Source organism: Platalea leucorodia (genome assembly GCF_965183815.1).
Source record: "Platalea leucorodia genome assembly, chromosome: 5".
Lineage (NCBI taxonomy): Eukaryota > Metazoa > Chordata > Aves > Pelecaniformes > Threskiornithidae > Platalea > Platalea leucorodia.
Window position 1 is genome coordinate 52,674,598 of NC_138827.1, and position 26,144 is coordinate 52,700,741.

The following is a 26,144-nucleotide window of genomic DNA, read 5'->3' on the forward strand; positions in this document are numbered from 1 at the left end:
TGGACAGAAGAGGGAGCTAAAAGGTACCAAATCCATCACAAGAAGCAAGGGATGGGAAGGGCAGCCTTAGAGAGAGTCCTACAGTTTCACAGCACTGCTCTTGAAGGCCAGTCAGCAGTTTCCTTGGGCGCAGGAGACCACCGCAGAACAGCTCCCTGCCGCAGCCTGTCTGAATGCTAGGGAATAATCATCCATTACCTTGAGTAAGAAAATGCGGGGTTTTTTCCCTCATAAGTTTTATTATTTTAGCAGAGGTGTCATTACTTTTGGAAATATAACACCCAAAAAAAAAAAAAGACTTTTTTTTTTTGTGCAGATATTTCAAAGATATCCCTACTAATGCTAAATGCATTCCTTCTCCCAGCAGTTTCACTTCATGTGAAATTTCCAGGTGTCTCCATTTTCATTCCAGTTCAAAGAAACCCAACATTTCAATTTGCTGAAACTCTCCTTGCATTTCCAGTTCCAGACAGGTTCAGTCTTTTGGCCTCAAGAGATCTCCATTTGTCCCCATCAGCTGCCCTCGACCTCTGTAAGCACTGGGGAACTGCTTGGCATCTTGCCCTAAATCCAAACTTCAACTGTTCTGTCTCACACCAGCTTGATTCGTAAACTAAGAAAAGTACATTAGCAAGGCCACTGGATATGGAGTGACTCTGAAATGTTCCCAGTACACCATAATCCTTATGGCTGACTGAACAGGACAGACTTAAGCCTGCTTGGCAGTCTCCTAGGACCAGTCTAAGGTCACAAGTCAAAGGGCAGGCCATTATTTTTAACTGTCCCCAATTCTAAACTGGTTTAACTTTGGTTGTTAAACCTCTGTTATTGTTAGGCTTGATAGCGGCACATGAAGCACTACATGCTTTTGATTAAGGACTAGTGAAATAAGCTGGGTACCATCTGCTGTCATTACTCCTATATTACGACATCTGCCTCTTCTATAATAGTAGTCTCTGTTATGGTAGTCTATACTCACGCACTTCAGTCTCCAGAATGGGTTTACGACTGTAGATCTTCATTACCCACTAATGTGAAGAGAAATGATGAAATGTAAAATAACAAGGGAGTAGGGTCCTTCTATGCCGTTTCACTTCCCTCCTGCCCACAGTTACCTGTCAGTGTGTCAATGCTCACTCTCTTGCTCTGCTTGCTTCCCAGCTCTGCCCAGAGATGGATGGTGTACTTCATGCCTGGTTCCAGTCCTGGCAGGGTGGTAATGGTCCTGTCCTTCCCCACTGCTATTTCCTTGGTGTCCCCACTAGCAGAAGTGTAGCTCACCGTATACCTGTCTATGGGAGCTTGGACGCTATCCCAGGAGATGGTGGCTGAGTCCTCTGCCACTTGGTCAGTTACCAGATTCTTTGGGCTGTCCATTTCTAAAAAATAAAGCACAGAGTAGAAAGTGTGGGTAACTAAAAGACACACGTGTTCCCCTAAAAACTTTTGCTTTCTAAAGGCCCATGATCCTACCCTCAGGAAGTGAAGGATGACATGGACTAACTCATCTGTAGCTTTACTGGGTCTCAGTGGCTAATCACCATGCTTGCTACTGACAATGCAGAACTGGAATAAGACAAGAGGCCTCAGGAGTGAAATATCAAGCAGAGATACAGGGAAGAATGATCGTGCAGAAGAAGGTCCAACGGAAATTTAAGGTTCATAAGAATTTAGGTCTGGCACAGCCTCTAGGGAGATCCATTAGACCAGTTATTTGGGAGCATGTACAGCCCTGGAGTCCTGGCCGACACAGGGTACCCTGAGGCAAAGAAAAAGTTGTGAGAGACTGAGGCAGCACCAACACTCTGCTCCCCTTTATCAGTCTCCCCAACAAATATCTCTTTTTGAGCTGTGAGGTGCCAGCAAGGTTAACGCTTCTCTACAGTATGACCGAGGGAAGAAGGCCTTGGCAAAAAGAGGTGGCCAAAGGAGAACATAATCATGGCTAATTCGCCATGTGAAGCTATATCCCTCCTTCCATAGCCGCAAAATCACAACTCAAGACTTCCACAGGTCACCCATGAGAGTGTTTGTGCCTGCCCTCTTGCTCTGCTTGCCTCCTTTCCCTGCCCACACACAGATGAAGTACACCACATCTGGCTTCAAGCTAATCAGGATGGAGACCTGTGTCCTACCCCATCTCTCCCTCATTCCCAGAAAATGCTAGCAGTGTCCTTTGCCAATCAGCTAGTCTTCAGCCTAGCTAAGCAGCAACTTCTGTAAGCAAAAACCTTGATTATAAAAAGGGAACTACTAATCGTTAAGAGACTTTATCCAGGCTCAAACCATTTGCTACCCTTTCATGTTTTGGGAGAAGACGATTAAAATAGGGCGTTTCCTTCCAAGTCTTGATTCATTGACAAATACTGTTCTTATCAGTGACACTAGTTGAACCATCCTAAGTTTAGGCAGGATTCAACAGCAGTAGTGTATACTGTGGGGCAGAGCTCAGCCACACCTGCCAAGCTTAGCATACATAAAAACCAAAAAGAGCTGGCAAAGCTGGTAAGTGAGGACCACAGTGCTTTAGCAAAGTACCGTGAAGCTCACACTGAGCTGATAGTTTCTGAACTAACAGAGCAATCATTAGTTCATAAAAGTTCTCTAGACTTGGCACCATTTCTTATCTGAAGCTTGAAGGTGCCTCTAGCATGGATGTCCCCACATCACAGGTGACCACAAGATAAACCAGCATCTAGTATATGCTCTGCCACAGGCCAGAAGAAAACAGGACAGAAATTGAGATCACCTCCACAACATAGTGTCATGTAGAAGCACAAAGATTCTCTGGAATACCTGTCACTGCCCCAGTGCTGATCCTCTTGCTCTGCTGGGTTCCTTTCTCTGCCCAGAGAAAGATGACATATTCAATGCCAGGTTTCAGTCCTGTCAGAGTAGTGGTAGTCTCATTCTTTCCCACTTCCATCTCCTCTGTGTCACCATCAACAGAGGTGTAGTTCACCATGTACCTATCTATGAGAGCCTGAACCCTGTCCCAGGAGATGGTGGCTGTGTCCTCTGTCACTTGGTCAGTCACCAGGTGAGCTGGACTGTCGATTTCTGCAGAGACAGTTAAAAGTGAAGAACACAGGCTGTCATAGTCAGGCTGTACTGTGACACCGTGACACTCCTTGCCCTTAAGGGCCTTGCCAGTTTCTTCCTTTTTCAAGTCCTATTTCTGATCACACACTGATTGGACCCACAAAGCTGGGTGGTATCAAGGTCTGAGGTGATTTGACTGGGGTCTGTCTTTAATCCTTACAGAAGCTCTCCGAGGGAACAGCACAGCCAGTCCTGACCTGGACAGAAGAGAGCCCTCGCAAAGCAAGATATTGTTACTTTCTTATTTTCTCACAGTCACAAGCCTCTGAAGCTCACATAGATGTCATCTGTCCAGAAAGTGAGAGAACAACCAAAGCTCTTTTGTTAAAGAGATCAGGATGACCCAGGTATGCATTTACTCATCTTCCTTCAGCAAGTCCCTGACCTAGAGCATGGGTCTTGTAAACATTTGCAACAGCTTGCAATTGATTCAGACACTCAGCTTTACAATGTTGTTATAAACCAGTAACCCTCACGCTGGGCAGATCACTATGCTTTCTTAAGCAGGATTGGCTGCACAGGGGAAAGCAAGTCCCAGTAAGAATAACTGAGGAAAAGGATCATCCTATTGCAAGAAAAGGCATCCTGTATGCCATTAATCTCTCTGCACTTCAATTTCTTCATCTGCAAAAAGGAACTGAGCATTTCCCTATTTCATGATGAAGGATAAATGAATTAACCAATTAAAATAAAACAAGACTGTACAAATACATGAGACACTGCTGCAAAGGCTTTATTTTCCCTAATCCCTATTAGTAATCACAACACAGCCCATTTGTAGTACATACAGGTAATTAGAATCTCTCTGTGATGAGTTGAATTGATTTCACCACAAGATGCACTAACCTGAAGACTTGATCTGTTAAGCCTGAATCTCCCTCTGCTGTGAAACTGCCTTGGGATGGACTTATTCCACGTTAAGGCAAAGCTGGGCTGTAACTGATACACTTAACTCCACCTATTTCCCTCTTACCTGTCACAGCCTCAGTGGTGGCCCTCTTGCTCTGTTGTTCCCCCTTTTCTGCCCAGATGTAAATGACATACTCCATGCCTGGCTTCAGTCCTGCCAAGGTAGTGACATTCTTGTCTTTCTCCACCTCTCTGTCCTCTGTGTCCCCATTAGCTGAGGTGTAGCTCACTCTGTATCTGTCTATTGAAGCCTGGACTTTGTTCCAGGAAACAGTAATTGCATCCTCTGTCACTTGGTCAGTCAACAGCTCAGTTGGGCTGTCGATTTCTGGAAGCAAAAGTCATAATTATTAGCAGTTTTAGTATAGTCCTGTGGTAATCACAATGGTCTAAAGACACAGACAACACAAGTTTTATAGGCAGAGGTAGTATATTTTATCAGACTATCAAATATATTTTGAAAAACAGATGAGCTTTGGAAAATGATTCTATGCCCAAAGACATAAAAAGGGCTTGTGTGGCCAAAAGCTCGCTTGTTTTTTTTTCTCCAGCTCAAACTGGTAAATCTAATAGAATTTCTATCTTTAGCTATAAACTGTGTTTTGATCATGCAGTGTAAATTACTGGCACTTAAGTGAGTCCCATTGGATATCACCATTTGTGGAGCCAAATGATTTTGTACTGTTGGATACAGTGCAAGGTAGATAAAACAAGGGTGCTAACTGCTTGCAAGTCCTACCATTCTTGACACATTGGTAAACATACTTGCATGTCAAGGTGGCCAAGCCTTGGCAGGGCCAGCCAGCCCTCTGCCCCTGCACTGGGTGAGCTGGGCTGCTGATTTCTGCAGGAACAGTTAGCAGTGAAGACCATGGCTTGTCCCAGTGAAGCTACACTCACTCCCTTCCCCTCAAGGGCCCTGCCAATTTCTTCCACTTCTCATCCTTTATTTCTTATCAAGGATGGGCCTGAACTACAAAGCTGGGAGGTGCCCAATTCTGAGGTATTTCAGCTGGGGTCTAGGTCTCCTCCTCACAGCTGCAACAGCAGGGCTCTGTTGGGCAGCAACAAAAGCACAGCCCAGCTGCACGGGCAGAGAGGAAAGTCCATGCAGAATATGGTGTTACTGTGTCTTGCTTTCTCAAGATCACAACCTCTTGTCTGGGTTGCTCTGAGAATTAACCCAAAAAACAAATCGCCTACTTATAATCTCTGTCTGAAATGCAGCTCTTCTGGAACAAGATTATTTCATACTAAGGCAAAGCTTCCTACCTGTCACAGCTTTGACATCTGCTGGACTCCTCTATCTGCCCAGAGGCTGATGGCATACTTCTTGCTTGGTTTCAGACCTGTCAGAGCAGTGATGCTCTTGTCCTTCCCCACCTCCATGTCCTTGGTGTCCCCATCAGTTGTGTTCTATCTCACCAAGTACCCATCTATCAGAGGCCAGACCCTGCCCCAGGAGATTGTGACTGTGTCTTCTGTCAGCCATCTGGCTGCTATGTGGACACTATGCTGGGAATTTCATAAGAGAAGGTTTGAAGGTGAAGAACCAGGCAATGACACTAGCGAGAACTATGTTCACATTCTCCACTAGAAGAAAAGCTGCTTTCAGTCACCTCCCATTATCACAATCCTTCCCTTGCCCTTTTCACAGAAAGAAACATGACGCTAGACTTCACAAGCCTTAAGTCACTATCACAAGGCAGCCTGCAGGAATGTGGCCCTTCAAGGACAGCCCAACAGCACATGACCTGGACAGAGAGCATGTTTTTTTGTGTTGTTTTTGGGGGTTTTTTTTCCCCCTACTGAATTGCTAAATACATCTCAGCAGCCTGAGCAATGAAGGACTTGCAGATGCCTCCCAAATTATTGTAACAGCATTTCTTATTCTGGCTTATTCTGCTGCAGGCTCTAAGCTCCACGGCACATATGCACAACCATCTGAGAGCCACACTGTAATTTACCACACACCAGCTTAGCTGCACTATGATGGACCACACATTAGCTATGGTAAAAGTTGTGATTTTCCACCTGTGTGTACTAATCTCACCTCTTTTGTGAGATGAAGATACATTACTTCTCATTTTAATGAAAGATGCTGAGGCTCATTTGTGTCACCCTAAAGCAGTGCATGCTAGGAACGTTTATTTGAATAATCACAGCTCAGCTAGTTAGCAGTACAAGATGCTCACCTGTGGCAAGAAAACCAAGTGAATGATTTTCTTGTGTGATATAAAAATCAAGTGATATGAAAATCAAGTTGGTTCTTTAGTTATGATTGCATTGCAGCTGGGTATGGGCTGTGCCTGTATGCATATGCAGTACATTTAACTCCCTGGGTGGTCCAGGAGCTCCCCAGCCAGTCACCTCTATCAGTAAGAACATGGCTGGCTTGAGACAATGGACTAACTTGAAAGTAGGTCATTGACTGAATTTCATAATTAAGCATTTGACTGATCCTTATTGATCCCCTCTGGGTGGGAACTTCAGACAGTCCTACAAATTCCATGAGGCAGCTCCTGTTGTGTCTGCTCCAATTTATATGCTTAAATGTGTTGGTTGACATCCTGAGTGGAGCATCCCAAACACTCCCCTAGGTAATTTCTGCTGCAGAAGTACAGATTGCACATAGATAAGACATTTGTAAATTGTCAGCAGAAACTGCTCCTGTTCACACAGTGACATTGGACCATGGCTAGCTGGATTATAAGAACTGAGCAAAACTGGTTCGAGGAGTTTCCCAATCTAGCTGCAGACCCTGCTGCAAGCACCCTTCCAGTGGAGACTCCCTGCCACCAAGGGACAGCGATCAAATGTCCTGTTCAGCGATTTGATTCTCCACGTGATTCTTACCTTATGCCATGTTGCCAATAAATTTGTTTTTCCTTTTTAACAAACACTCTGTCATGACTACCTGTGCAAAATGTGTATGAGCCCCCTGTCCTGTTGGGAAAGGCCACAACAGTCACCCAAAGGAAAGCTTGGAGGTGGTTTATGGTATTTTAAAGGCAAGGCATGAATTACATGTTCCAGCTACGAGGCTTCAGTTTTGGCTGTGTTTCACTGTTCTCTGTACCGATAGTAACCGGTGCCTTGCCATAGGACCTGTCCATAACAGGACTCAAAACAAAGAGTTTTCACACTGAGCTGGACACCTCTTCAGCCACACTAGTAAGAATGACACGTTGGTTTTTTTTGCCTCACTAAAAGCCTGTGGAAAGCAGGAGAAGCTTTACTAAAACAAGTAAAATTGATGAAGGAGTTTGAAATTCAAACTCAGCTCCCTCCGCTGCTGCTGCTACAACTTACCTGTCATGGCACTGGTGCTTGCCTTCTTGCTCTGCTGGGGTCCCTTCTCTGCCCAGATGTGGATGGTGTATTCCATGCCTGGCTTCAGATCCAGTAAGGTGATGATGTCATTTTCACTCCCCACCTCTATTTCCTTGATGTCCCCATCAGCTGAGGTGTATCTCACCATGTACCTGTCTATGGGAGCCTCAACTTTATTCCATGAGACAGTGGCTGTATCCTCCGTCACTCTGTCAGTTGCCACACTGGTTGGGCTATCAACTCCTGAGAGAACATTTCAAAGTGAAGGATTAGGAAACTCCAGCTGAATTCAACCACTACAATACCTGTCATGGCATGTGCACATTTTCTTCATGTTGTCTTGCTGCTTTGGCCAGCTAAAACAGAGAGTCACCTAGATTCACCCTACAACCCCTTGAGAAAGAAACACATCCATGACAAACCAGCATGGTCGGAGTGGGGAGAAAGCAGGACTGTTCTACCATTTAAATGAAACTTTCCATTTTTTTCTGCAGGAAAAGCTTGCAGGCTACCTGCCTCACCTTCCACGGGTACCGACTCAAGTCAAGCATTACCTTCTCGCTTGCCCTCCTCACAGCACCAAGTACAGGCCCCATCCTTTCTCTGCCGCCAGTGTCAGCCATTTATTGCTCCTCCCTTTCTGCCCACCCTGCAGACTTGTCTCTCAGACTCCTCCAAGGTTTCTGCTATTTTAGGTGGTGAATCAGAATTTAGTGGCAGCTCTTGCAATAGCTGGTATTTGTGTTAGTCGCAGCTCCTAAGTTCCCGGGGTTACATAAGAATATGAGCAGGATTACTCATTGTGGATATTTTTTTTCCTTTTTGAGAAGTTTTGCAGCCCCCATGTCTGTGAAGAACAGCTTGAAAACACAAGCCAAGAATGTTCCAAATAATCAGAATCCACACAAGGAAGAAGAGCAGCCTTACAATGGCAGTGTGGAAGTCATAGGTTTTGTTGTTTTAAATCAATTTTCTTTTAATGGAATAATTTACAAGACAACCTCAGGAATGTCAGGCCTGATTTGGGATTTTTCAGTCTTTGGATGCAGCACACCTACCCTTCTGTACGAGAGATGAATTTCAGAGTTTCCAGAATCTTATAAATAGAAGAATTTTGAACTTTCATTCAAGTTCTCTTTTGCAATATAATAGCTCAAAAATACTCTTCCACATTTTTTATGAGCTTGAAGCATCAATGAACCAACAGGGCTTCCAGATCTGCTTTTGTGTGAATTTTGGGGTTGTCCTATGCAGAGACAGGAGTTGGACTCCATGATCCTTGTGGGTCCCTTCCAACTCAGGACATTCTGTGATTAGCATTCAGGTCTGGAATGGCTAGGCTGCCAGTTACAGGAAAAATAACAGTCAAGTAACAGTAGCATCTGCCAGGCCTTCTGAGCTGTACTGAGCACACAGTCAGAGGAGAAGTCAGCTTCAAGATGCTTCTGTGCTCTCCCCATGCTGGAAATGACTATGTCTGACTCAGGCTCTGTTACAAGATAAAGCAGTCCAAAGCTTCAACCTTCAGCCTCTAAGGGCCAGCAAGTAGCTGAAGCCCCTTCAGTCACTTCACATGCAAGAGGTGAAGACGGAAGCTATCACAGAAATGCCAGGGCTGTGCCACTGTGCAGCCCACCGGACAAGCACAACTTCACCTCCACGGGGGCAGGTGTGTCAGACCACACAGCAGGCTGGGACTATAGCCCCCAGTGGAAATGCAGGCCTGGCAATGGTGTGCTAATCTGCCCCTCAGTCCAACTGTTCTGTTCAGTCTGGTGAACGGAAAAATAATGCTGGAGCCAGGCAATACAGGAAGGAAGAAGAACTTGTCCTCTTCCATATTGCTCCTGGGCTCAGAGACCAGACAAATCAGCAGCAGCTAACAGCTGCAAGGCAGTCAGCGGCAGCTGCCCAGAGGATCCATGAGGAAGGGCTATATCCAGACCACAAATCATGTGTGCTAGGTTTAAGGAAGGTCATCCTGTCAATGATCTAGTTCAGGAAGTCATGAACCAGAAAACTTTGAATTACTGCTGGACCTAGCTCTGAGCTCGTTTGAGGGTTGTTATTACATACAGAGGCCAGCTTACTATGCTTATCCTGTGTCTGGCTGGAGCCGTTAGTCAAGTTAAGGGTGAAGTTACTGTAGATTTAAAACCAAGGTGAAGGACTGAGCTAGGGCTACATTTAGTGTTTAATATACGGTGTAGACAAGCTTAAACAAGATATAAGCAGACCTGGCTGCAGGTCATGCATGAAGAAGCAGCCAACTACACACTTTTCATGCTGTGATCTTGACAGATCTGTCCCCGAACGCTGCACTAACATCACTGTCATAAAAGAAACTTTCCACGTACCAGTCCTACCACTCACTGAGGATGGTTTCCCCTCTGTATCATCTTTCACAGGTATGATGGTGACCTCATACTCTCTGCCAGGTTTCAGGCCTACAAAAAGCAAAAGGGAGCATTATAAACAATTAGGGGAGACAGTAATTTTTCTTAAAGAAAGCTATTTTGTTTAGTCTACCCAGTTCTTGGTTTGTAGCAGAGAGGAACTTAAAGTTTAGATTTGTGTCTGAACTTCCTTTTGTCTTGAGAATGCCTTGGTAGCACTTTTGGTCCAGGCTTGCAATTAGGGCATACGTTGACATACACAGTAAGCAGGGATTTCCTTAACACAAGTGTTATCAGCTCTGAAATAGAATATACTTTATTACTAACAAGGATGGAATTAAAGCTGAATGAATATGCCTTGAAACTTGCTATCTGCAGGTCATAGAAGCTTTCTCCCTGTGGAGACACCCATCATTATGGGCTAAGGGAACCCCAGTAGATCTCACCCTGGCCTATAGCAGGCACAAGCTGAAGGAAAACTGCCCATCCACACATGAGAGAAGAATCATCTCAGGACTATGGTCTGACCATCAATCGCTCCTGCCACTTCTCCCTGCCCCTGCCCAATTTGGAATACCCACAAGTACTCACCAGTGATGATGTGTCTGCTCTTAGGGTCATTGCTTTTGGGCACCATGACCTGCTTCTCATCCATCTCCACCAGGGATCTGAACTTCAGCTTGTAATAATCCACATCTGTTGGTGGGTTCTCCCACTCCACTTCCAGGGAGTGCTCCATCTCCTCCGTCACCCAGATGGCACTGAGTGCAGACAGGACTGGGAAGGACAGCAGAGGGCCGTGAGGAAGCAGGATCAGCACCAAAAGGTGAATATACGATAGGAAGTTGCTGAACACCCCCCTCCCCAGTCGCCTGCTCCAAGACCTGAAACGTTTTCCTGAGCCAAACTGAAGAGTTAAGCAAGTACAGTACAATCGTTATTTCAACAGGCTTAGTTTTACCCATGGTAACACTCCAGCTCAAGAGTTTTCTGGCTCTCAGCTCCCACCTGTTATGCTAGAAGTAAGAAAAATGTCAAAATAACCACACTTTTCACTGTTTTTGCCAAGTGCAGGCAGACAGCATACTATCAGCTGCTAACAAAATGCTGTTTCAGTTCTAGAGAGAATGTATCAAATATGCAGTCTTTTCCATACCCAGACTCCTAACCTCAGTAGCATCAGGCTCATTCAGTCCTGGGAAAAGACTATGAGGAAAACTCACTGCTGCAGGCATGTTTGGCAAATTAGTACCTAGGAATGACATCCTGCCTACTTTAATGTCCCTTCTGCATCCAGCTGAACAGTTCATTATTCTTAGTAACATGCTGCCTCATATTGCATGCTTCCATTCCTGCTTCTTGAAGCGGGCAATGTTATGGATTCCCTGGAATTCAGGGGTATCAATGCAAGTAGGATTTGGACAAGATAAAGGGAGAGATATGAAATTTGCAATATGTTCAGCTCCAACAATATATATCTAGAAACAGATTCTCCAGAAGAGAACAATGGCAAAAAAATGCAGCTGAGACTGGGAGGAGAAAGTGCTGTACAGCGCTCAAACAGGATGTTACAAACCTGCAAAGCCAAACAATTTGCTCCACTTGTTTGAAACTAACTTTAAAGTTCTACAGCTTCTGATGCTGAAGAAAAAGCTTGCCTGGTCCTACCTGTACTTGCTTCTAGATACTTGGGCTCACTGGCAATCCCCTTCTTCACATGACGAAGCGTGACATTATATGTGGTACCAGGGCGGAGACCCACAATCTCATAGCTGAGCTGCCCTTTGGGCACGTCGACTTGTTTCACCAATGTCTCATACCCTACTGGATAATAGCTAATGAGGTAATTATCCACATCAATCATTTGATCCCAGCTGACAGCCAGAGACTTCTCTGTGGAGTTCAGCAGCTGCAGGTTCTGAGGAGCAAGCACTAGAAGAGAAACAAAGAAAAACATTGCAACAAGGATGACACCTTAGCATTTGGTCTAGGGCTCACATGGCCAAGCAAGAAACTTTTTCAAACCTATTTTGAATACAAAGAGAATACAGAACTGGAACTCCCAGTCTGTGGTCATCTTGGATTTGTCCATTTCTTTCTGCCCAACAGCATATCATTAAATACAAATGAATTTTGCAGTCAGTAACAAATACAATAATTTCCTGGACTCTTCTTTCCAGCTTCTAAACCCCCACTGGCATGAGGAAAACTCTCTCATAAAGCTGTCCCTTCCAATGCCTCTAGGAAGAGAAAGAAAAGCCAAGACCTTCTTTTCGTATCGCTGTCAGAGTTATTTCAAAATGTCAACTAGTCCCCAGAACTGGGCAACACAGGTCCTTCATGTCAGAGGTAGAAAACTGAGCTTTTATACTGGGAAGCTTAGACTTGGTGCCTGGAGGAGACCTGGGCAAATCTGCAGCACATAATAAATTTCAGGACACCAACTGTGTCTTAACCGTTTTGCCACAAGACAGACACATCAGTGTCTTGAAGCAGGCCTTGAAAGCAGTCATGTACGACACCTATCAGAAAGTTTATCTGATTTTAATGACAAGTAAGCACATCATAAACTGATCAAACCATCTACCAGCTGTATTTCATTAGCAAGGCACTAACCGACAGCAAAACATAGATAGCAAGTGCCTGTAAAAAGGCATGCGTCAGCAACGTTAGGTCAGATAACATGAGATTCTTCTCACTTGAAAGGCAGCATTCATTCCCTTGTGTAATTCACAGTTCTCACCAAAGTCCACCCTTAATATATGCATGCCATTGCTTTTGATGAAAACTGTACAAAATGTGAGAACATTCATCCTGCCTCTCCTTGTGATACAGAAGCTGGATTTGAATAATCCAGCTTGGCAGTAAAACAATAAATAACCTAAATACACATGATGTTGTTTATCCCTTGTCTAAGCATAATTTGGAAGAGGATTGTATCTGCCTCTCTGAAGAGGAGAGATGTGGCATGAGAAACCAGTAACATCTGTTTAGGACAATGCCTAGAACAGTTTGTGTTTCCAAGCAGGGCATTTTGACAAGGGGTTCTTGCAAAGGTGGTGACTCTGTAGCTCAGGGAGATCTGCTTTTGCAATGTAGTTTTTTTGCTCTGCCCCGAGATGTGCCAGAGTCATCTTCTCCAGCCAACATGACAAATGCAAGCACTTCAGGACTTGACAAAGACACACCTGGTCAGGCGTGGCCCCATGAAGGAGAAGGAGGCACTGCCTGGACTTGGTAACCCTTGAAAACCCCCTCCTCTTGCTCTCCGACAGCAGAGGACCTCCTAGCCTGAAGTGAAGGGGTTCATCACAGGCACAGCACTAATTGCTGAGGTGAATTGGGAGGAGGGGTGGCTGTGGGCCGTGCCAGCATTGTGTTCTGCTTGCTCTCATCAGTCTGTCTCCATCAGGCAGCTTCTCCTCCGGAAGCAGGCTGAGGCCCTAATGGCTGAAGCAAGCAGGAAACGAGCTGCACATATGTAGATCCAGCGCTGGGCTGGGAGCTCACACAGGGGCTTGTGGGGAACCCTGGCTCCCCTGGGAACAGCAGAGAGTCCCTCTTTCCTTTCCAATTTCCTGATTACAGCATCAACACACAGACTTCCTGGTTAAACTAATATTGTGCTGAGATACCAAACAACATTTTGTGGATACCCTTGTTTCAAACTGCTGGTTTATTCATCTTCAGATATCCCACAGTGCTATTTTGGAGTGCCAGTAAACAAAGTTCAGAAAGACCACAGGCAAATACCTGCTGGTCAATGTGTCCTTGTCCTCTATTTCTCCTTCACAAGGAATTGCAAGACATTAATTATACTGTTGCATGCTTGATAGTAATGTCTAGATGTTCAGACATCCCGGTTACCAAGGCAATATGCAACAAAATGTGTCTCTTCATGATCTGAGACACACAAACATAATAAAAATAATAAATAAATAAATAAAAACAATGCTTAGTGTAAATCTTCCAGGATGCAGAATTCTACTCCAACTTGGAACAGAAAATGCAATTTGACAGCTATGGGAGAGGAGCGCTTGGCTACAGATACTGAGATGGGAACCATTTGCCTTCGGACTTAAAACAGTTTTAAGTAGGAGTGGAGGTGTAGTGCTCAGAAACAGTAGCAAAATATATTGTGCAATATGCATTAACTGTAGTGCTTGCTCACTCATATTCAGAAAACAGAGGCCACTTCCATGGCCTCTAAAACAGCTGCAGGTGTTGTGTAAGGAAGAGGATCCAAGGCTGGATCCAGGAGCCCTTTGGGAAAGGCTGGCTGGGCAACAGTTCTCTGGGAGAATTGTTTCTGCTCTGGGAGAAACTCTTTTTCTTGCCACCTCTGTAAAGGTGCTGCCTACCGAGCAGCAAATCTCAATCTACTGACAGGGGAGAAGAGTGCTGGAGCCACACAGAAACATCTATGAATAGTGTGGAAGGGGTAGGAGGAGTGAAGTTTTGACGCAGAGCTCTCATTTGGATGAAGAATTTGAGCTAATAATCTTTTAAATAAAAGGTGAGTCTCTAAGCAGATAGGTCAGGCCTGAGAGGTAAGGGATGATCCAGAGCAGAAAAGACCTGCCAGTAAGGTCACTGCAAACCCTTACTGAGTGATACCTGGTGCTCAGCATGTGGCTGTTACCTACTTCTCCTTCCTGAGGAGCTGTGTAAGATTAGACTAAGCAGTGATGTGCCGAGAAGCAAAGGCGGCTTCCAGGGTAAAAGGCTGAGTGCTGAAGCCTGGAGTATCAACTTGCAGTTATAGGGAGATTATAGGATTTTCAGAATAGGCACCAAGCCATTCAGCTTTAAGCAGAAACTGCTGGACACACACCTCAAGGTCAGCTCAGTCAGGTCTTCTCAGGCAAATCCTACTGCCTTGTAACAAAGCAGGATAAGGTAGAATTTCCCAAAGACCTCACTTCAAAGGGAGTTCATTTAAAGGATTTATGCATCATCGTCTCACAGATTTTATCAAATCAATCACCTTATCAGCAAGCAGGGCACACTGCAGCAAACATGATTTTACCTTCTGTTGTCTCATTTTTACGTCAAGAAAGAGACGCTGGCTTCCTCTTTAATTACAGGCTCCATACCCTGTTTTGCTCTCTCCTTCAGCTCCTACACACAGGCTTGTACTAACACTACCTTAAACTGCTTTTCCACTCTTCCCCAATTCACAAACGTTTTCCAGGCAATTCTTGAAGACAAGGACCATTCATCAATCCCTAGCCCAGCAAGACCTCAGAGAGGAACATGGTGGCCCCAGGCTTTGCTTACCTACAATGTTAGCCAAACGCTTCTTGGGCAGGTAAAGAGGGAAGCTTAAAATGAAAGAAAGGATGGAGAAATAACTCATGAGCATGTCTTACCCTGGGAGCAGTCAAGGCCAAAGAAGCCATCATGGCAGTAGCACTCTCCTGTGTCACAGAACCCATTGCCACTGCAGTCCCCGGGACATCGTTTCTCGCTGCAGTCCTCTCCGATGAACATCTCGTAGCACTGGCAGACCCCTTTGGCTGTGTCACAGATGCCGTTGCCACTGCAGTTCTCAGGACAGAGCTTCTGGCTGCAGTCCTCACCAAAGTAAGGCTCATCACAAATACACTTCCCACCGTCACAGCGCCCATGGCCGCTGCAGTGGCTGGGGCAGGTGGGGCGGGAGCAGTCACTGCCCTCCCAGCCCTCAGCACACTTACAGCTGCAAGTCTCATAGAGGAAAGTCCCATGGCCGCTGCAATGCGAGACACCTGGCCAGGGCAGCACCAGGATGTACAACAGCAAGTGCGACACACAGAAAAGGTGGCGGGGGGAGAGAGAGAGAGAAAAAAAAAAAAATTAGGAACATAGCAATAGACAGGTAGTGCAAAGGTGCGTTCAAGGTCATTAAATGAAAAGCATAAATATCAGTGGAAAACATGGGCTGAAAAAGACCTGATGATACCACATTTTCTGTCTGCCCCAGGTCCAAGGAAGGACCAGCTCCACCCTTGCCTTTCCCAGCACATCTGTCTGTAGTCAGCAGGCATGCAGATTCCATGATCACTCCAGACAGTCAATTAGAAAGCTTTCCACAGCCTCTAACCTGAATCTTCCTGGCTGTAATTTAAGCTCACCATTTCTCACCACAGTTATTTAAAGATGGAGAGTACATTTTTCTCATCTGCTATACACCTTTATTTTTTGCGTAAGCAAAGACTTAAGCCCTTCTCCTTGTCTCCATTCCCCAAACAACAACAGTTTGTCAAATCTTTTCTTAGAGGCCATGCTGTACAAACTTTTGATCACAGGCAGAGCCAGTAGCCACTGCAAAACATCATCATCATAAACTCTGCTCTTCTTTTTGTCAGTTATCAAGGAGGAAATAAAAAGACAAATTCTCAACAACTGCAAAATTCTGGAGGCAAAAATGAGAAAGGAAAAGTCACCAACAAGAAGTGCTTCCCTTATCTTCCACCCTTCCCCAGAAATTCCTCCACTGAATCCTCCCACCTATGCGAAACTCAGGAACTGTTCCCTTCCACTTCTGGGAGATGCCTGGGGAGATTTCCCCTGTGGTGGTTCCAGAAATGGTACGTACTACCACATTTTGGGACCTTCAGATTTCCTTTCACATCACAGAAACTAGAGCACCATCCCATCTGTAGGACTCGAGCATTTCGCTCATGGAGAACCCCCAATAACCTTGACAAATGGATTCCAGTCCTCAGATCTCTGGGGTAAATAGGCTGTATCTGGGATGTAAGAACAGATACTGCAATTGTTACTTACCTTGGCTTCCTGCACAGCACTTCTGAGGGCTGCAGACTTCTCTCAGCTCTGCCACTTCTTTCTCCAGCTTCTCCATCCTCTCAAGCAGACCCTTAATGTGGGTCAAAGTTTCACAGTCCCCTTTGGGTGCATGCACGTGGATGTTGTGCCTAAAGATGATATTCTGCTCTTCATTTTCCTCAGACTCCCCAGGATCTAGCTGCACCTCACTGTTGTCTTCATGCTGTAATGGATCTGCCTCCACCTTAATCTGGGAGGACGTGGGCAGGTCAATCTTGTAGGAGTGGCTTAAGGATATTCTTTGACCATTGCTGGTGCAGTTGTGAGATGCAGGTTGTTGAATGGCAGATGTCTGAAGAGCACAGCACAGCAATATTCCCATTGGGAAGGCAAGCCAGCTCTGGAAATCCATCCGGTAGGCTTTCAGAGGAAGCACTGACCCCTCAAACAGCACTGCTGCTTTCAAGAAGAAGAAAAATGTAAGAAGTGTGATCATAAAGCTGGTTTTCATGATTTCCTAAAAGACAAATGCTCTGGTTTGCCCTGGTTTAATACTAGGTTGGTCAGTACCTGGAAAAGAGTCACACTGGATGAATTAGATACAAAATAGCTTCTAGACCCCCCTGACTACGTAGTATCATGATCCATAGCAATTATTAATTATGCCATAGCACTTCTTATTCCCCTGCAGTTACAGTAGACTCTCAGCTGTGATCTGGATTGCTGATCATCTTTTTGGCCATGGTAATCTCCAGCAGCTTGCATGTTTTCAACTAGAAGCTTGATAACTGTGCTGATGCTGCACGCATGAAAAATTCAGAGAGCTGACATTGATCTCTCGGTACCAGAAGTTTGGGAGATAGCTTTGCCCACTGTACATGCATCACACCATGAGATGTCTTTCCAGGACAGCTGCATTTCAGGCATGGGTGGAAGTGTTTTCAGGAAGGTGTTGAAGGGGATGCCAAGAATCAGTTTCTACAGGGACTATAAGCAGGACTGAGATCCTCACCTGGCTTCACATGTGTTGTTGATTACATGTCACAAAACCCTCACTTTGAGTACAACTGTCCTGACAGAGAGCTGAACCAGCTGTCTTCAGCTTCAGGGTCTTGTCTTGATGATTTAGTCCATCACTTCAAAAAGGCCCTTCAGATTTAAATTATCAGGTTTTAGCCATGTGACTCAAATGATACATAAAATTAAACCCATCCTCTTCTTCTATTACAGCACTTAGTCTACGCTATTATCTGGATTGGGGAGAATTAAAACATTTCCTCCATTTGAAACTAATATTTTGGCATTTTGTGTGCCTGAACACTGGCTTCACTTCAGGGATTTCAAGTTTATTTTGCTTTGACTCAGTTATCTGATCTGTTACCTCAGCACTGGCAAGGTTCATTTAGAAGCTACTAGAGCAAATTTGTTAACACATGGAGTGAGAGGATGTGTTGTAAACCCATTTGTTTTCCTGTACTTTTATTTCAAAAATATTCCTTCCTTCGTACCCTGCAGACATAAATAGGAAGAGCTTGTTTTCAGGCTGATTAAGTCTCAAAAACTAAGACTTAAAAATAAATAAATAAAATTGTACTGTTTAATTGCATTGACATTTAGAGGTCAAAACTGAAGTCCAAACATTTAGTTTAAAGTCTTCATGTAGTCTTTAACAGAAATAAGACTTTTTGCTGTAAAATTTTTATGCTGTCAACCAAGGAGAAAGTTTGGACTTAAGAAATGAACACCTCATAGGCAAGAACAACAGGAAGGAAGAAGCTGAACAAACATGGGTGGAAGGATAAAATGTAAAGTTGGAAACCTAAATTTATCGGTTGGCTTATTCAATGTTACAAACTAAATTTTGGCATTAATGGTAGATGTCAATCTGTACAGGAGGTGATATATACTTGGCTAAATACTTAGAATTTCATATCTCAGGATGCAAATACAAAATGCCACCATATGTGACATACTAAGCAGTCGTGCTATTCATTGCACAAGCAGAAGAAAAAAAAAACATTAAGTGCTAAATTAGGTAATGTGGTAACTAGAAACCATTTGGCCAATATGTATCCATAGTAACAGCACATCTGAACCCAGATAACAGTGCTACCCCAGATAATACTCTTTGAAGTAACAGAGGACTCCACTCCTAAAGAATCATACTAACTTTTCAGCTCCTCTGCTATTTCCATTATAATCACATTTCTGAAAGTCATACAGTCCTGGGTTATGATGAAAATTAACTGTTTCTGTGAAACATTATACGTTCTAAATGTCTCCCAAAACTTTGGAAGTATCCCTAGCATTAGACTGATGCCCTACCATTGGCAGCACAGCTACAGGAAGGTGTCCTTCATGCTCAGAAACATGAGGCTTTGGCTACTAAAAAACAAAACCACACCACCATCCAAAATACATATTATACATGCTTATACCTATATGACATGCCACTCTAGTGCTAGCTCATCTGTCTTCAAGCAAAATCATCACTGACATCAAGCAAAATAGGGGACGGATTTAAAGATTCAGTCTACAATTCTTTACCTCATAGGAATTAAATAAAACAAGGGAGTTACCTCTACTGCTAATTCCCAAGCAGTAATTTGTTCAGGTTTTGGGGGTTTTTTTCCATCCATTCAGCACTTATCTACTACATTTAACTTACAGTAAGAGAAAAGGAGAGGAGGAAAAGTATGTTGCTCTGTGGAGGCAGGACTTCTTCCCTATCTCTGCCTCCTGAGATCTTGCAAATACCTGTTTGTGACCAAAGTTGCAGCTTTCCCAGCCAGACCCAGCTGCTATTCTGTTTCCCCAAGACTCCTCTCCCTCAAAGGGCTACAGAAACTAACTATATCTTTCTTTTTCTGCTGTGCAGCCTTCCGAAACAGACAGAATCACAGAATTGTTTAGGTTGGAAAAGACCTTCAAGGTCATTGAGTCCAACCCTTAACCTAGCCCTGCCAAGTCCACCACTAAACCATGCCCCTAAGAACCACAGCTACACATCTTTTAAATAGGGATGGGGACTCAACCACCTCCCTGGGCAGCCTGTTCCAGTGCCTGACCACCCTTTCACTGAAGAAATTTTTCCTAATATCCAACCTAAACCTGCCCTGGCACAACTTGAGGCCGTTTCCTCTCGTCCTATCGCTTGTTACTAGGGAGAAGAAACCAACCCTCACCTCGCTACAGCCTCCTTTCAGGTAGCTGTAGAGAGTGATAAGGTCGCCCCTCAGCCTCCTCTTCTCCAGGCTAAACAACCCCAGCTCCCTCAGCTGCTCCTCATAAGACTTGTGCTCTAGACCCTTCACCAACTTCGTTGCCCTCCTCTGGACACGCTCCAGCACCTCGATGTCCTTCTTGTAGTGAGGGGCCCAAAACTGAACACAGCACTCGAGGTGCGGCCTCACCAGTGCCAAGTACAGGGGCACTATCACCTCCCTGGTCCTGCTGGCCACACTATTCCTGATACAAGCCAGGATGCTATTGGCCTTCTTGGCCACCTGAGCACACTGCTGGCTCATGTTCAGGCGGCTGTCGACCAACACCCCCAGGTCCTTTTCTGCCAGGCAGCTCTCCAGCCACTCCTCCCCCAGCCTGTAGCGTTGCATGGGGTTGTTGTGACCCAAGTGCAGGACCCGGCACTGAGCCTTGTTGAATCTCATATGGCTGGCCTCAGCCCATCGATCCAGCCTGTCCAGGTCCCTCTGCAGGGCCTTCCTACCCTCCAGCAGATCAACATTCCCACCCAACTTGGTGTCGTCTGTAAACTTAGTGAGAGTGCACTTGATCCCCTTGCCCAGATCATTGATAAAGATATGAAACAGTACCGGTCCCAATACGGACCCCTGAGGGACACCACCTGTCACCGATCTCCATGTGGACATTGAGCTGTTGATCACTACCCTCTGGATGCGACCATCCAACCAATTCCTCATCCACTGAACAGTCCACCCATCAAATCCATATCTCCCTAATTTAGAGAGAAGGATGTTGTGGGGAACTGTGTCAAAGGCCTTACAGAAGTCCAGAGAGATAACATCCGTAGCTCTTCCCTTGTCCGCTGATGTAGTCACTCCATCATAGAAGGGCATTAAGGTCAGGAATGACTTGCCCTTGGTGAAGCCATGCTGGCTGTCTCGAATCACCTCCCTGTCCTCCATGGGCCTTAGCATAGTGTCTAGGAGGATCTGTTCCATGATTTTCCCAGGCACAGAAGTGAGGCTGACAGGTCGGTAGCTCCCAGGGTCCTCCTTTCTACCCTTTTTAAAAATGGGTGCAATGTTTCCCTTTTTCCAGTCAGCAGGGACTTCACCTGACTGCCATGACTTTTCAAATATCATGGAGAGTCCACTACATCAGCCAATTCCCTCAGGACTCTGGGATGCATCTCATCAGGTCCCATAGACTTATGTTTATTCAGGTTCCTCAGGTGGTCACAAACCTGTGCATTTCCTTCTTGCCCTTTAGTTCGACCAGCAGGTCTCGACTCATCCATGTCAGTCTCTTGCCTTGTTTTCCTGATTCCTTACACCTGGGTATCGAGAGCTCTTGTGCTCTATGGAAAGCGTCTTTAAAGACCTGCCAGCTCTGTCCTGCTCCCTTGTCCCTGAGGGCAGTTTCCCAGGGGGTCCTATTGACTAACTCCTTGAAGAGCTGGAAGTTTGCTTTCCTAAAATTCAGGGTCCTTACTATACTCTTCACCTGACCAATATCCCTCAGGACTGTGAACTCCACCAGTGCATAATCACTGCAGCCCAGGCTGCCTCCAATCTTGACATCACCTATCAGCTCACTTGCGTCGGTAACCAACAGGTCCAGCATCACATCCCCTCTGGTAGGGCTATTACCTTGCTTAAGAAGTTATCCTCAATGCATTCCAGGAGTCTCCTAGATTGCCTATAGCTCGCCATGCTGCTTTTCCAGCAGATGTCAGGGTGGTTGAATTTCCTCAGCAAGATGAGAGCCTGTGAGCACGATGCCTCCTGTAGCTGGAGTAAGAAGGCTTCATCAGTGGGCTCCCCTTGATCGGGCAGCCTGTAGTAGACACCAACCACAAGGTTCCCTTTGTTGCCTCAGTCTCTGGTTCTTACCCATAAGCTTTCAACCTGCTCGTGGCTATTCTTCAGAGACAGTTCTTCACACTCTATCCATTTCTTGATGTAGAGGGCAACTCCTCCGCCCCTGCTCCCTCACCTGTCCCTTCTGAACAGCCTGTAGCCATTGATAGCCGCACTCCAGTCATGGGATTTGTCCCACCAAGTTTCAGTAATGGCAACTAGGTCGTAGCTTTCTAGCAGCATGGTGGCTTCCAACTCCTCCTGTTTGTTGCCCATGCTGTGTGCATTAGTGTACAGGCACTTCAGCTGGGCTGTCGTCCATGTCACCTTCTTGGAGGAACACCCCTTAATTCCCTTGAGGTATTTCACTGGTGTTTCCCTGTTGGCTCCTATTACCTCAGGAGCCCCGGTCTCATCTCTATAAGACTTCAAGTGTGCTGCAGTGTAGCCCGCACTCTCAGAGCAACAGGCTGAGGGCTCTTGCTAGCACCCCATCCCTCTAACCTTGGTGTGTCATCCCACAGCTTGTCACGAGTAAGCCTGGTACCATCCCCCCCCCCCCCGCCTTCAAGTCTAGTTTAAAGCTCTGTCAATGTGTCCCACTAGCTTGTGAGCAAAGACTCTCTTTCCCCCTTTGAGAAAGGTGAATCCCATCTGACACCAGCAAGCCTGGTGCCATGTAGGCCATCCCATATCAATGGTTTTGTTTCGTGGCATTTACTTCCAACCCCCTGGAGTTGAGGCCCCCAAACCAACCCCCCCCAACCACACACATACACACACACATACAATCCCTTCTTTCAGTACCAAGTGCTGAGTAGCATTCTGTTATAACATGATGTCATTAGTAATTAGGGCCTCATGGGAACCACAAATTGATCTCAGATTTTCCTGGGCCTGGAGATCATTCAGGAGAAAAAAAAACCCTGAACATAAGCATTTCTGTCAGGCATAATGAAAGAGGAGGACAGCTTTTTTGGCTTCCTCATCATGTAATACAGAAATTTTCCCCTGCTGTTAAAAAGAGTGGGTTTAACTGATTCTTCGTGGAGAGTATCACGTCATAACATACAGCTGGCAATAATAGCAGATTAGGGAAATGACTAATTTAGGAAAGAATGCTTAACAGTCAGGTCTACTAGGCACAGAATATTCTCCTAAGGAAAGGGATGGAAGAAGCCCTGCTCACATCTTTTCAGCCTTTGCAGAGGAAAGCATGGGATGACCAAAGCTGGAGAGAACCTATAGTATTTATGTGGAAGAGTCCAATGGTCTAACTGTAAGTCTTTTTCCATCCTACAGGCCAGTGCTTGAAGATTTGGGGTATAGGCCTTCACAGTATTATCTTCTGCGAGCACCCAGTCAGCCATAGGAGATGCAGGACTGGAAGCTGCTTCTATGAAGGCAAGAGCTGATAAAGACATGGATGTAGATACTTAGCAGGGTGACACCCAGGCAATGTGGAAATGGGATTGAAGAGAGAAAGGAGGACTTGTAGTCACAGGATAAAGGAAATGCAGGTCTAGGACAGGTCCAGGGTTGTGGAAGACGGGGAGAGAAAGTTATAAGATCAAAGACTGAGAAATGGGGCAGAGTAGAATATGTACATATCCAAGCAGAAAGAGTTATACAATGCAACACTAGAAGCAACACACACTGAAGCTGAAGAAAAATAGCCAGAAAAAAAAAGGAGATGCAGCAAAAGGAGCCATGGGCTGACACCTGAGCTTTCTAAGTACCAAGGGACAGTACACCATGCGATTTCTTGAGCAAAGCATTTTGCATGCTAGACCCAGAATAGAAGCCGCCAAGTTGTACCACAGTACTAGAGACATGAGAGCTGGCAGTTTCCTAACTGCCAAGTTGGAAAATTGGCATGTTTAATGATCCTAAAGCCCGGGGCTTTCTTGAGGAACACAAGAGGAATAACAAATATTAGAAGACATGTCAGAAAGTCCTTAGCAATTTCACAGAAGTACTGCCAGTATCCAAACAGCCATCGCTTACTTGAATAACTCTTGAGAAGAGCAGCAATAGACCTGTCTGACCAACACTAGGAAGGTAGCATTTAGGCTCAGAAGACACAAGCATTACCAGTGATGGATATTTATCACGTGGTCTGCCCTCAAATGGGTGCTGACTGTAGAATGCCATACTGTCATGGGGATGACAAGGCAGTGCATAGCAGCAGCCTGCAGAGAGAAGCAAATGCATCTGCAGAGGCACGCGGCAGAGCTGTGTTCTCAGATACAGAAGAAGATGTAGCAGTACAGAAGTTGATAAACCAGCTCATCTCTGAGTAAGCTGGAATACAGTCGCGCTCCTTACATCTTGCAGCACTTCTAGCAATAAAGAATGACACGAGTCAGTAACACCAAAGAGCAGAACTCAGTCATAGGGGCTACCATTTTTTGTTGGGAGCCTGACAAAAATGAAGGGAGGGTCAAAACAGACACAAAATTATGATACTACTACTCAGTTGCTAAGAAGTCTAGCCCATTTTCGTTCTGTTTTACATATTTTTCTCGGTGAAGCATTCAGCTGAGACAAACTACTAGTTTTACAGACTCTCCATAAGTATAATTTAGTTTAGCCAGTTGGATTATTTGTCTTTATTTTCTGTGGTGAAACTGTTCTATCATTCCAGACCTCATCTGCTTTAGAAAGCTCTGCATCAGACTTCCTTTTCACTTGTATTGGTCATAGAAGTCACTCGATGCAACTGCTGTAATAAGCTAGCCAGCATTCTGTTTTCAATATTATGCAATCTTTATGCAATTAATGGTTGCAATTAATGCAACCAATGACTGCCAACAAAAAAAATGGAACCATTAATTTAGCAGGATTTTTTCTTTTGCAAGTATCTACCTTTTTTTTACTTCCAGACGGAATGAACCTTACGTAACACTACAGAAGTTTGGGATGATTTGAAATAATGAATAGAAAAACAGAATTATAATCAGCCAGGTAGATGCTGTGCTTCTAGATTAATCCTTGTATTTACCTTTTCTTCATGCTAATTTTTCTGCAATGTCTGATAAGCAAGGTGTATTAACTGTTCATATGTGAATGAGAGATTGCTTGCAAAATCCTACATACTCATTAGAAAGTGCAGAGAGCCTTAACAGTATTTGGACATTTGCTAGTTAGTATAAATATGCATTTTGTAACAAATGACCTAGATCCCATCTGTTAAATAATTAGCTGCCAGTTTAAGTCAGTCTTTCCTGAAGCAAATCTTTGTTCTGTTGTGGGCACAGCTCAAAAATTTTGTAACTCCCATATTTGATCAATTTTACTTATCCAATGAATGACATTTTTATTACAAATAGTATAATCAATAAAGTACTTTTACTGTGGAAATAGCGATATATTTCATTTTATGTGGTAAAGAACTTCTACTGGCTTCCACCACTGAGTCTGTGAAAAGGTGCATTAGAAGGCAAAGGAAGAGCTTTTGGATGAGAAAATATTGAAAAATTACTAAAAGTGTTTGTTGCAGTTATAAGACGTAAGTGTGATCAAATTCCAGCATGATCTCATGACAAAAGGAAGGGCTTTTAAAACAACTACTGTCACACAGAAATCAGAGCCTAAAATGGAAATTACTAGGAACAAGCATTCTAAAAAAATTACCTTCTAGGTTAAACCCTAGCTCCGTTAAAGCCAAAGGCAAAACTCCCATTTACTTTAGCAGATACGTGGTTTCATATGGTTGGGGTATGCTTAAGCTTGGGAAAGCTTAAGCCCTTTAAAAGGGAGTGACATTAAATACTACTATACATTTTGCAATAATAATACATGCCCATAATACAGAATTATTGATGTTTGTGTAAGGCTTTCAAAGCCTTTGAGGGCATCTGCTATAGGAAGTCAGAGAAAAATTCGCTGGGTTTTTCATTCAGAACAAACAACAAGAATCTCAAAGGAAATAAAAATACTTTTCTCTTACCTTTCCAGTACTTTCAGCTGTCTGGTTCAGAGCCCTTCTGATACAGCCACTATTTGCAAAGGTAATTCAAGCAAGCTGAAAGGTCATCAAATCCTCTCCTCTTCCTAGTCCAGCTGCAAACCAGCACTAGTCCCTGCGGTGAATTTAAGTCCCCATGGAACAGATGAAAGGAACCAATAGAGGCCTCAGGGTGTTTCCCTCCCACAAACTGCCTAAGGAGCACACTTGAGTTTGGGAGCAATTCCCCCACTCAGTCTTGCACACCAGCAGAAAGAACCATTTCCTATTTGTTTCATGCTCCACTTCTAGTCAAAAGGCAGAAAGCCTTTCCAGCCCCATAAATCTGGCAGCAAACATCTCAGAATTATCACCAAGACCCACATATTGACAAGCACATTTGAAGTATTAATGATGTGAAATTCAGGTGGAGTAACACAGAAATTAAAACACCTTTTAAAACCAGCAGTAGTTAAACACAACACTGCACTTATCGTGCACAATACTTAAAAAAAAATGAGAACTTAAACCAAATTATTTGTTGTAGGCGTTGTTAAGGTACCCAAATGATTATTTTAACCATGTGCATTATTAATCCCAGTTTTTAGCTAACAAACTGTC

At 44.5% G+C, this 26,144-nt stretch overlaps 1 protein-coding gene across 10 annotated transcripts in view; it reads right to left on the bottom strand.

Annotated features, from left to right (window-relative positions):
• TNN (tenascin N) overlaps positions 1-26,144 on the bottom strand; it is a 43,703-nt gene that overhangs the window by 7,775 nt on the left and 9,784 nt on the right. For 3 of the 10 annotated variants that reach the window (XM_082312940.1, XM_082312949.1, XM_082312948.1), the window contains exons 3-11: positions 16,512-16,967; positions 15,113-15,490; positions 11,409-11,672; positions 10,332-10,517; positions 9,702-9,791; positions 7,324-7,587; positions 4,076-4,339; positions 2,797-3,060; positions 1,116-1,379 (exon numbers count right to left, since the gene is read on the bottom strand). In XM_082312940.1, coding sequence (XP_082169066.1) covers positions 1,116-1,379; positions 2,797-3,060; positions 4,076-4,339; positions 7,324-7,587; positions 9,702-9,791; positions 10,332-10,517; positions 11,409-11,672; positions 15,113-15,490; positions 16,512-16,923 — 2,386 coding nt within the window. In that variant the 5' untranslated portion in view covers positions 16,924-16,967. Of the gene's footprint in view, positions 1-1,115; positions 1,380-2,796; positions 3,061-4,075; positions 4,340-7,323; positions 7,588-9,701; positions 9,792-10,331; positions 10,518-11,408; positions 11,673-15,112; positions 15,491-16,511; positions 16,971-17,523; positions 17,567-21,364; positions 21,552-25,526; positions 25,660-26,144 lie in introns of those variants that run through there. The other 7 variants (XM_082312943.1, XM_082312945.1, XM_082312944.1 and 4 more) reach the window with 7 other exon arrangements.